The sequence below is a fragment of the Ctenocephalides felis genome, unplaced genomic scaffold, assembly GCF_003426905.1.
Source record: "Ctenocephalides felis isolate EL2017-DRISC unplaced genomic scaffold, ASM342690v1 CF-g0.4_SCAFFOLD_01886, whole genome shotgun sequence".
Classification (NCBI taxonomy): Eukaryota; Metazoa; Arthropoda; class Insecta; order Siphonaptera; family Pulicidae; genus Ctenocephalides; species Ctenocephalides felis.
The window spans coordinates 70,675,865-70,689,541 of NW_020538040.1; the positions used below are offsets into that span (position 1 = coordinate 70,675,865).

At 25.3% G+C, this 13,677-nt stretch overlaps 1 protein-coding gene across 1 annotated transcript in view; it reads right to left on the reverse strand.

The window, feature by feature from the left end:
- LOC113376998 overlaps positions 1-13,677 on the reverse strand; it is a 99,129-nt gene that overhangs the window by 1,935 nt on the left and 83,517 nt on the right. Inside the window, exons 9-11 of the mRNA XM_026617151.1 lie at positions 3,724-3,826; positions 3,119-3,246; positions 195-494 (exon numbers count right to left, since the gene is read on the reverse strand). Of these exons, the coding sequence (XP_026472936.1) occupies positions 264-494; positions 3,119-3,246; positions 3,724-3,826 (462 nt within the window). The 3' untranslated portion in view covers positions 195-263. The remainder of the gene's footprint in view (positions 1-194; positions 495-3,118; positions 3,247-3,723; positions 3,827-13,677) is intronic.

Consider the following 13,677-nt stretch of genomic DNA (forward strand, 5'->3'; position numbering starts at 1 on the left):
ACTAAATTGGAAGAGGCCTCTCAACGGACTAGCTTCGTCCTCAACATTAGAAAATTATCAGTCTATTACATATATTACATATTGATAAATAAAATACTAATTGAAAAAAATATTTAGGAAAAACTGACATGGCAATTCGAGAAGGATTGAATATAACCGCAGAGAACACACCTTTCTGAAGTAATCATACTGACCTTTAATACGGCACCACTCTGCTAATCAAAATAATAGTAAATCTCAGCAACTAATAACAAATTATAAATTTACTGGATCAGAGGGGAACTTTGGCTTTCGCCGAAGTCCAGAGCATAAAACATGTCGTAATCCAAAGGACGAGATGTACTCATGGGCTTCTCAGTCAACCAGTGTTGATGACTATGACTTTCACTATCGTTTTGCATTTCTGAATCACTACTACGTTGTCGAAGTAACGGATGAGCTTTTTGTAAAAGCTTCCTGTAAGTCTTATTGACTCGACAATGACAAGCTGCGACCTGAAAGGAAATAATTTATATACTATATATATATATATATATATATATATATATATATATATTAACAAAGTCTAATAATCGGGCAATAAATCGTTGTGTACTGTGAATAAAATGGACAATTGCACAGTACACAACGATTTACCTGACTCAGAAACTCATTCTGGTGTAATATGTTTGCCATACATTAAAGAATTGTATGTTCCTTGGAAAAAACTTTTTTGCAAATCTTGACTTCGACTTGTAACCAATTTTAGTACAACTACTAGCACTATTTTTACCAAGACAAAAACCCCATTTAATATTGAACGACTCAGAAATCTCGTCTATCAAATAAATTGTTTAGACTGTAATTTAATTTACATAGGAGAAACTAGCCAGAACCTCAATAAACGGTTACAACAACATAAAAACAATTCAAAAAACCCCAAACAATTCAAAACTGTACTTGCAGACCATATATACACTTTAAAACACAATATGGACTTTTCTAATCCGACTATACTACAATTCGAACAAAATTTATTTAAACGAAGAATTATATAGGGATCTTTTTTAACTATTTATAACAATAAGACAATAAATAAACGGAATGAACTCAACACGCTGTGCGACACAAATCTCTTCTATTTAGATAACATTTCCAAATTTCTTACAAAACAATAAAAGCATTCGTGCAAAGGATTCGCAATTCGTTCCACACATGTTAGAATCTTGGTAAAAATATTTTTTTAAAAAATGTCTTTCTCCATTACATCTTCAACCAGTCTACAAATAACACACTATCCATTTGTGATTTTTTCAAATCAGTATTTTGTGAAAATATTGTGTAATTTCAAGTTAATGTTTATAATACATAGTGTAGTGCATTACCATATCCTAATACCATGGATTATTAAAATTTTCCAATTTAACACTAAGATCTACTAATTGTAAGTACTAATTACTATTTTATTTTTTCTTTTCACTCCAATTCAATTGTTTTAGTTTTTAATTTTATTTTTAGTTTCCACTGAATGAAGGCTAGGATTATAGCCGAAACGTATGGATTTAAAATAAATTTTTGAAAGAAATTCATGTTTTTTATTGATGTTATGCCCGATTATTAGACTTTGTTAATACATATGTCAACATCAAATTCAGAATCATACAATATATATATATATATATATATATATATATATATATATCTACAATCTTACTCATACCACTAGATTGCACTAGCTTGCACTAGATTATTATTAGTAGTTTAGTTTTCATCTATACATATGACAATGTCTATATAAAATGTGTGTATATGTCCTATGTATTCATGAACCATGCATATGATCACCGTGAAAATTTGAGAAACTCAACTGAAATCCTCGGAGAGCTTTTCGCATATTTTGATTGAAACCAAGTGGAAGGGGTTGATCACCCACAATAAATTCAATTTTTATTTTTTTAAAATACGTATATAAAGAACACATATGACCCTAAATTTTCACATTCTTACCACAAACGCTTATTTCGTAAAAATTATTATAGCAGTTACATCATTTTTCATCTCGCTTTCCGTCAGTGACTAAAATTCGATTAAGCCCTATTTTACATAAAAAGCAAAGCCCTATTTTACATAATTTCATCAAGAAGTGTCCAACTCAAACACTTATTTTTTAATGTATTGGATCAATTTTCTTATTTCTTTTTAAATTGTGAATTTGAAAGATACATGAATGCAACCATAAATTTTTACCTTCCTACCACATTTCCAAATATCATTAATCATTTTTAACTTTTTTAACTGGTCAAGTATCGTCTTTTTATTCTCGTTTTTCAAAATTAATGAAAAAACTCATTTTTTTTTACAAGTTTTCTTTTTCATTTATATTACTGGTTGATCACCTCGATCACTTTTTTGAATTTTTTTAAGACATTTTCTTTAATTTTCACTAAACACACATTTAATTATATGATATATATAGATACTGCGGAATAAAAAATTACATATAAATATGAAAGTTAAAATATAGGGTAGAGCAGGGTGGTGAATTAGATGTATGTACTAATTACGCCTCCTATGGCGTAAAAGGGATAGATGAAAAATTTTATAAAAAATATTATATGAACAAAACACTTAGGCAATAACTGGAAAAAAATTCTGCGCACATTTCAATAGTTGGCTGTTTAATATGTTGTATGTGCTGTGATATATGTTCCTTGATTTTCACTGTATATTTACTGGATGTAAAAAAACACTGATATGCTTATAAGCTCAAAGCTAATATAGCTCAACCCCAAAAGATAAGTGCGCAATTTTCCATCTTAAGATTATCTTAAGTTTGGATTTTTATTTAGAAATGGATATAGCTAGTATTTAATAAAACAATCCGAAAGGGGAAAAAATGCCGAAAAAACGGGAAGCATTGCATTTATCATAGAAAGCAAATTTTGTTTAAAAGAGTTAGAACTAAAAATCTTTCTGATTATCGAAACGATAAATACATGATAAGAATGCACTAAAAATACTAGTCTGTATAATTTTTCACGCACTGTAATAAATTAGTTTAATATAAGTGTTTATGACTAATTTTACGCAAAATATAATTCAATTCATCAATTAATTAAAAATTAGTAATAGAGCATACCACCAATGCAACAATCGTGATGGCTAAACAAAGCGTTCCTGCAGCCACATATATATTATTGTGGAAATGATTCTGATGTGGTCCTAGTACAACATCCTGACCAGCAACTGCCTCGACTATGAACTCATCTGCAAATATATGATACATACATGTATAGAAAGTAATGTTATACATAATTAGAACAAGTCAAACAAAAATATTGCTTATATTCTCAAGAAACATATGTAAAAAAATTAAGATCATTTAAAAGGACCCTTCAAAGATCTTTGAGAATTAATTTTGATCGCTTAGCTGATATAATAAAAGAATATGATTAAAGAATTTTACAAGTAGACTCATAGTTCCTCTTGAAATATCTTGTAAATGTACTAATAACAACTAAAAAAAATAATTATGTTTTAAAGTGACCTAAAATGCAAGGATGACTTTTCCTTAAATCATTCACCAAAGTGTTTTTAGATCTAATTAGGCTTTTCAATTAATATCTACTATCATATATTACGTTCTGCTGATAGAAGTTGATTGTATGATAATGGTCAATTTCTGTAAAAATTTGGTTGATTCTGTAATAATTTTAAAAGAAATTGTATAAATGGATATATTACCTTCACAAACTTTGCCCGTATATCCTGGTCTGCAGGCGCAGTAAAATGAGTCAATACTGCTCCAGCAAGTTCCTCCATTTGCGCATATATTGTCATTGCACGCCTAAAATAATAACCATTAATTTAAATTCATTGTATTAGCAATAATTGAAAAAAATATATAGGATATCAAGTTGATATTGACAATTAATTGTATTGTATTTGGTATTGATGTTTCAGAATAAATTATTAAAAACATATTGCAAACACCAGACTGGCCAATACGGAGAAGGTTTTAACCCAATTGTGCTGATGGTGTAAAATCAAAATCACCAACCCAAGGAAAAGTCTATTGGAAATATATTATTGGAATATTTGAATTATATTATATTAAATTATATTTGCATTATTTACATTTACATAATTGCACTTCATATTATTAATAACAAATTTCTTCAGTTCCAATTGGGTATAAATATCTATTAAATAAATATTAGATCCTCATTTGCATAATATATTTGATTCTTATATATTTTCTCAAGAACTTAATGGATTTTTTTATTGTTACAATAAATTATGATTTATAAGTTATATATTCAACTATAATTAAAAAAATAATATTAGCTGACTATGATATGATTTTTTAGAATGTTTTAGAACCGAAAATAACCAAGCAATCAAGTAAGTCAAACAAAACAATAACCTATCAAGTTTAAAAATCTACACATGTCCTTTTCCAAAAATATTTAATAAGTTTTCTCATTTTTATCTTTTATAATGTTATTTTAATATTTTAATATTTTTAATAGTAAAAACCTTTTTCTACTGTGAGTGATGTGTTAACCAAGTGTTACCAAGAATGTTTTCGAAAATTTTAATCCAAGAGGAATATCCTGGGTGAGTTTCTAAATATATTTATTTTAGTGATTGCAAATTACTTTTCATAGTTTTTTTATTTTATAAAAAATAAAATAAAAATGATTTTAAACTGTAATTATTAAAATATTTGTAAAATACTTTCACAACTCTAAATATTAAAATTATCTAATGTCATTAAGCAATATATTTTTTGTTTGAATATGGGTATCAAATAATATAATTTTTTATTAAATTAAACTGTGATTCCAATATACCTATATTATTTATAAGAGTTAATTGTACCAAATATTTGTGATTAATTTAGCAGAAAAATCAAAATGATTCTAATTTTATTCAAATTATCGCACTACTCATAGTAAACGTAATACAAAAATCATGTTATTAATTCACTTCTGACAGAATATTTTCGGGAAAACGCAAAATCAATTTGTAGAATAAGATTATGAATTGCTAAAAGTATTGTCACGACTAGGTAAAAACATAATAATGTTTTATAATTCCTAATTAGCAAATAATAATATTTGTACGTTTCGACTTTTTGTGCACAGTTGTCGGTTGTCAAAATTTTTCACTTGTTTCTTAATATTTTTTGTTTCTAATCTGACAATGAGACGTATAGAAAACAATCGCACACCGATTTTAATTAAAATTGAAAAAATAATATTGGTTAACTGAGATATGGTTTTTTAGATTGTTTTATATTGTATGACAAGTCAAACCAAAACAATAACCGATCAAGTTTAAAAATCTACACATGTCCTATTCCAAAAATTTTTAATAAGTTTTCTTATTTTTATCTTTTATAATGTTATTTTAATATTTTAATATTTTTATTAGTAAAAATCTTTTCCTACTGTAAGTGATGCAAGTTTTGCAGAGAATAATTTTGAAAATTTGAATCGAAGATGAATATTCTGGGTGAGTTTCTAAATATATTTATTTCAGTGATTGGAAATGATTTCTTAAAGTTTTTATATTTTATAAATAATAAAATAAAATAAAAATTACTTATGATTTTAATTATTAAATTATTTGTAAAATATTTTCACAATTCTAAATATTATAATTTTTTCTAAAATGTCATTTTCCAAAAAAATTTAATAAGCTTCCTCATTTTTATCTTTTTTAATATTTTAATATTTTTATTAGTAACAACCTGTTCTACTGAAAGTAATGCAAGTTTTATAAAGAATATATTTGAAAATTTAAATCGAAGAGAAATATTCTGGGTGAGTTTCTAAATATTCTAAATAAATTTATTTCAGTGTTTGCAAATTATTTCTTATAGTTTTTTTTATTTTATAAATAATTAAATAAAAATTACTTATGATTTTAATTATTAAATTATTTGTAAAATATTTTCACAATTCTAAATATTATAATTTTTTCTAAAATGTCATTTTCCAAAAATTTTTAATAAGCTTCCTCATTTTTATCTTTTTTAATATTTTAATATTTTTATTAGTAACAACCTGTTCTACTGAAAGTAATGCAAGTTTTATAAAGAATATATTTGAAAATTTAAATCGAAGAGAAATATTCTGGGTGAGTTTCTAAATATTCTAAATAAATTTATTTCAGTGTGTGCAAATTATTTCTTATAGTTTTTTTATTTCATAAATAATTAAATAAAAATTACTTATGATTTTAATTATTAAATTATTTGTAAAATATTTTCACAATTCTAAATATTATAATTTTTTCTAAAATGTCATTTTCCAAAAATTTTTAATAAGCTTCCTCATTTTTATCTTTTTTAATATTTTAATATTTTTATTAGTAAAAACCTGTTCTACTGAAAGTAATGCAAGTTTTATAAAGAATATATTTGAAAATTTAAATCGAAGAGAAATATTCTGGGTGAGTTTCTAAATATTCTAAATAAATTTATTTCAGTGTGTGCAAATTATTTCTTATAGTTTTTTTTTTATTTTATAAATAATTAAATAAAAATTACTTATGATTTTAATTATTAAATTATTTGTAAAATATTTTCACAATTCTAAATGTTATATTTTTTTCTAAAATGTCATTTCCAAAAAATTTTAATAAGTTTTCTCATTCTTATCTTTTTTAATATTTTAATATTTTTATTAGTAACAACCTGTTCTACTGAAAGTAATGCAAGTTTTATAAAGAATATATTTGAAAATTTAAATCGAAGAGAAATATTCTGGGTGAGTTTCTAAATATTCTAAATAAATTTATTTCAGTGATTGCAAATTAATTCTTATAGTTTTTTGATTTTATAAATAGTAAAATAAAAATTAATTATGATTTTAATTATTAAATTATTTTTAAAATATTTTCACAATCCTAAATATTATAATTATTTCTAAAATGTCCTTTTCTAAAAATATTTAATAAGCATTTTACATTATTCAATGTTATTTTAATATTTTAATTTTTTTATTAGTAAAAACCTGTTCTACTGTAAGTGATGCAAGTTTGACAAAAATATTTTTGAAAATTATAATCGAAGAGGAATATCTTGGGTGAGTTTCTAAATATATTTATTTGAGTGATTGCAAATGATTTATTATAGTTTTTTTTTTCATTTTATAAATAATAAAATAAAATAAAAATAACTTATGATTTTAATTATTAAATTATTTGTAAAATATTTTCACAATTCTAAACATTATATTTTTTTCTAATGTCATTATGCAATATTATTTTTGTTGTGAGTTTTGTAAGGATCAAATATTATAATGTGATTATACATGCAATATTACAATGTTTTACACGAAACAATTAATTAATCAAAAATGATTAATCTATCAAAATTTTTCGTACTACTTATACTAAACATAATACAACAATTATGTTATTATTTACTTCTGAAAGAACTTTCAGGCAAAAGCAAAATAAATTTGTAGATTAAGATTATGAATTGCATAAAGTATTGTTTTATGTCTAGGTAGAAACATAATAACGTTTCACAATTCTTAATTAGAAAATATTAATTTTTAACCGATTTTTACGTGCACCATTTTTCAAAAATGAAATAGCAAAAATATTTATAAAACTAATACATTTTTTTAAAATAGATTAATTTTTAATTAAAATTTACAATTGGATGCTTGGGTAATAAGCTCTGCGTGTTGGTGCCTTTTGGCGTGGATTGGGCCTTTTGGCGCTGATTGCGCCTTTTGAAGTAATTTGTGCTGTTACTTATGCTGTTTTGAATCCTAAAGTTTGGAATACACTTTGCTCTGCTGAATTAATGTAAGTTAATTTTGTCTTTTTTATCTAATTATATGAAATTTATAGCTTACCTTTTATAGATGCAATAGCGCCTTTATGTATACAGACATAAATATTAAAATAAATTTCAACTTGTAACTTCATTAATGCCTTCATTAGTAGATTATTTATTGATTATTTATATATTACCAAAATATCGATAATTGTTCATTGGTTAATAATGTGCGAAATAAATTTTCGTAGTTTTCATAGTTATAAATTTATTCTTATTTATTATATTAGTAACGTTTGTAGTTTTGCGTAAAAATCATAGCAATAATATGCATAATTAATCATGTATTGTACCATATGTTATATAGTGTAATTTTAAACATTTTCTTAATTATGAAATAAGAAATGAATTCATTTTGCATAGGAAAGTATTACGTTTCGCATAAAGTTGATTCAACCAAACATACGGAACGAAAAAGTCATAACATATTTTCTAATTATTGAAATAATGACTATTTTTTGCTGAATTTCCATCACCTAACACACGCATATATATATATATATATATATATATATATATATATATAAAATTAGGCGGGCCACAAAAGTCCATTCTGACTTTGAGCAATTATATTTTGAAAGCAAAACCAATTATTTCTCAATAAAATAACGCACATCAAAATCGACTATGATCAGAAATGTGTTTTTTGCCGTTTTTCAAATATTTGTAACCTGGTCCTTCATGTTATACGTTTACCCAGAGGGCAAATAGATCAAATGTGTTATTTTAATTTTAAAAGGATTTTACAAAATAATAGCTACATTATTTAACCAATGCAAAATAGAAATTTCATGGGTGCAATTTTTACAGAGATAACACTGTAAATAACATTGAACTAGTATTTCGTCAGAGATTTTCATCCGTAGCGTTGAAATAAATATTTATTTAATTTTTCTTGTAAAATTGCTTTATATAACTTAGTTTACTTTTTAATTTAGTATTTTTTATTTTTTACACTTTTGCCAGGGTGAAGGTTCAGTTTGCCCTTTTTATTCCACCCAGATATAACCTTTTTTAGAGGTTATACAAAAAAACTGTCAAATCTAACATCAAATTAACAATACATCTTATATAACAATTGAATAAATTATACCTATTAATTATATTAAGGTCTCGTATACTAAACAACAGTGCTCATATCCAAAAAGAACTAACAACTAAAGAAAGTACTTTTGTTATGAATATTCAAACATTGACGTTTATCTACTGATAGCGACGTCTTAAGAATCAAGTAAATGGCTGGATATACATCTTGTTCCCTCTACTTTCAAATATTTTCTTCTTAACTTTACTGGTTTATTAGATATTGATGGTAGACTTTGTCATTCGCAGACCTTTAGGTCTCGCTCTACCTTATATATATATATATATATATATATATATATATATATATATATATATAAAATTGATGATAACCATGAGTGCATTATACAAAATCACTTATCGTATGTTTTACCAGGCTATCTACCGAATCCTACCAAAACGAACTGGTGCCTTAAGCTGCATGCAGTTTTAAAAACTTCGCATATAATAGTTGAATAAAATATGAAAGTATGGCTTACTTTCAATTGCGCGCTGTCGTTGGTGGAAATTTTCAACCCTATTGGAACGAATGTAAGGCTAATCATTGGCGATGCCTAAAAATGCTAATACGATATATTCGGAGAGAAACGGTAGATGACCCAATATATTTCTTCGCAAATGGAACGACGTTGATGAACGTGCTGGTAATATATACTCGTACATTATATATATATATATATATATATATATATATATATATATATATATATAAACTAGCGCTGCATGGCATCGTGTTTTAAAGAAAATTGCTGGAACATTCCGTAACAAAAATTAAAAATGGCAAAAAAGCTTTAAACATTTTTACAAACTTTGAAAAAAAATAGATTTTTGAGAGAAGAAAATTTTATTTCTGAAAAAAACTGATATTTTGAATAATTTAGATTTTTTTATATTTTGGATTTTTTTGAAAATTTTGAACTATTTCAAATATTTCAAATAAATCGCACTGCATTACCTGCAGAGACGAAATATCGAGGCGAATAAATGCCGCGTTGCAGTCCATCGTATAAACATTAGTAAAACATTGAAAAAATGTAATTATCAAATTTGCACTTATCATTAAAATCTCTATAAAATAGTTGATAATTTAATATGCATATGTCTAATGATTAATTTGACCACTTTTTTTATTCGATTTCTTGAACCGCTAGACCTGCCTTCCCAAAAATTTTACCAGTTCATTTCGTCAATACAAGTAAAATGTTTTTTGAATTATTAAAGTCGGACGTTCCGTTCTCTTAAAAACTGAGTTACTGTTTTTGACACTTTTAAGCCCTTTTATCTTCAGAATGGCTAGACTTGCCTTCGCCAAAAACTAATCAGCACGTTTCCTTATCAATACAAATCGAATGTTTCTTGAATTATTCAAATCGGTTGATCGGTGTTCCCGAAACCGTCGACGAAAATTTGTATCCGCACACACACACGCACACACATGCATTTTTTCTAAGGTATGCCAAAATATTCAGAAACCTTTTAAACGTAAAGATATATAAAAATTTTCATTTTCGAACTTGTCCTACGAGAAGTTAAAAACTAGTGTAAACAAAATTTGCACTTATTATTATAGTTGCAAAATATTAGCAATAAAATTATGAAAAAAATAAATATGTATCATACATAGGACATATAAGGTAAGGGGCCCAGTTTCTGACCTTTTTAGAGTGACGGTGGAGGTTAAACTATAATAATTAATATAAAACTTAACTTAATGAAGAAAATTATAATTTTATCTATTAGTTTAGGATTTTTAAAATAAAGTAATGTGCATAAAAAAATTATTTGAACTAAATTTATATTTTAAATTGACGTTTTAAAAATTGACATTAAGAGCTCCAGTTTCTGACCCTCAGAATTCTTCGTGTGGCAGTTTCTGACCCTGACCGTAGCCCAATTTCTGACCCTCAAATTTAATCATGATTAGGTTATGAAGTGCTTACTAATTTTAAATAAACTGAAATTATTATTAAAATAAATAAATTAAATATTTATTCTAAAAATAAACAGTTTGTTAAAATTTCACGTATAAATAGTTCAAGTCTTGTTATAACATATTACACAAACAAAAAAATTAAAATTAATTATTTAAATTACTTGGACTTTTTTTTATTTTAAGAGCTTTTTGTTTCTTTTTTGTTTCAAGTTTTTCTTTTTTAATTATTTTTTCTGCCTCCTTGATGGCTTCATTTTTGGACCTTTCAGCTTTTTTCAATTTTTTTTCTTCTTCTAATTTTCATTTAATTAATTGTAATTGTATAATTGTATAATAATAAAAATATTAGTAAACTAAAACAGTCATAATTTAAGCGTTGATAAAACTGACATTTTTTTTATTAATAATTTTATCACTTAAAAGATGTATTTACAAGATTTAAATACAATCTTTCATTTATACCAATGAATATTAAATGTAAATTTATCACTTTACTACAAAAAATAGTAAAAAAAATATAAGATAACAATAAATATTATTATTTTTACATTTAATGAACAAGTGACTAAAAACATGTGACAGATAACCTAGCTTTTAGAAGGTTAGAATTGCAGGGTCAACAACTGTGACATACACTTAAAATTGAGCCTAGTTATTGACCCTCAAATTTCAGTAATAAAACTAAATTTAATATGTTTTATAAATATTTTAAAATAAATTTTAATTAATTATTGACTTATTTGTATATTTTTAGTTAGATTTTCGTACTTACATCATAATTAGTGCACGAACTCAATTGTCGTAGCTCCTTACATAAACTGTTTAGACTAAAGCTAAAAAATGGCTTCCACAGTCACTTTTGGTTTAAAATTTTTTTTTATTTAATTAATATTTTTTATATTTTTTTAATTGACATTAATGAGGCATAGAATAAATTACTGTCAATTAAGAAAAAAATTATTTTCACATTAAATGTATAGTTTTTTAATTAATTCCAAAAAAAGTTGAAAAGGTCAGAAACTGGGCCAGGGTCAATAACTGGGTCTTTTACCTTAATGTCCCCTATTTTTTTTTTAAAAAAAACTAAATCGTTGTTAAATACCCTGCTCTCGAAAGGTTGCACATCACAAATACCAAATTGTGTTTTATTCGAAAAAAACTACAAATTCAAGACAAATTTAATGGTTCAGTGAATATTTTACTAATCTTCTGCAATAATAGATTAGAATGAAATCAAACATCTGGTATTCAGTCACGATTGTCCCAATAATTTGATAAATAATATTCAAAAGTTTTGTCATAAAATTGCTAACAATCATATGTATATAACGTTATCTATCTGCAAACAATTTAGTATTTTTCCTTAAAAATAATAAATTTTATCAGATTTTAATGTTCAAAAATAATAAAATCAGCGTTGTTTACTAGCTCTAATACAATTTATTCGAAATAGATTATATAAAAATTATATATGTTTGAATATTTCTATCGCAATGAATTACAATGAAATATGAAAACTGAAAATGCCACAAATATTAGTTATATAGGGATGATAAGAATGTAAGACTATTGAAGCTAAGATAATTATTTATACGCTAAATTTTGAGAAAAACTAAAACTGATTGAATTCTGATCTCATAAAGCAAAATTAATATAATTAAAATATTAGTTTTACAATAAATACTCGATTGCTTCATCCTCACTTTATATAATTTTATCAATAGTTTAAATTTTTCTGCTACCAATTAGTGGCCTATTAAAAAACTAAAATATTGAAAACGCCATTATGATTTATGTAACAATTATTAACAATGCAAAAATCAAATATATTCAGAAGCTTTATATTACCAGCGTAAAATTATTATTTGCTTCACATCTGATGTTATTTAATTAATCCTTATTAATAATTAATTATACAAGTTGCCGAATAAAACTTAATTAGTATTTGCTGCTTAGATAAAAATATATGAATCTCAACCCATTTACAGAAATGTAACAAGTAATAAAAATGCAACTGCTATTGAAATACAACTTTTTAAATTTCAACTGCAACTGATATACATTTTTTATGAAGATATTTTTTTTAAAGTTGTTATTGTTATTTTAGATATACATATGTGTTTATGGTTTAATCGTCAACCTAATATGTGATATCTGGGACAGGAAGCAAGCGTACATAAGAAGACAGCATAGTCCATTCGAGAGGTGCTTTCGAAGAGTAAGTCACATATTACGTTATTTATCATAAAACTACTAGCTGTAAGTGGAATTCTGTCTTAAGGCAATTAAGGCATCGTGCCTTAAGGCGAATTGCTGGAACTTCCCGTACCGCAATTCAAAATTCGGGTAATTAAAAATAATCAATAATAATCTATAAAATTTTGGAAATTCTGCACTTTTTTTCAAAGCAATCGTAGTGCTTTAACTGCATAAAGACGAAATATCGAAGCCCGTAAGCGTCGCGTCGCCGTCTAACGCGTAAACATTAGTACGGAACCCAAAGGAATGTAAACAAAATTTATAGTTATTGTTAAAATCTCTATAAAATATCTGATGATTTTATGTGCATATGTCTAATATTCATTTTTGACCGCCAAATGGCATTTTTTTTAATTTTTTTGTTAGATTTCCGAAACCGCTAGACCTGCCTTCATGAAAATTTGATCAATTCTTCATCTTGTCAATACAAGTAAAATGTTTTTTATAACATTCAAATCGGACGCTCCGTTCTCTTGAAAACTGAGTTACTGTTTTTGGCACTTTTTGCCCCTTACTTCGGAACGGCTAGACCTGCCTTCACCAAAAACTAATCAGCACGTAT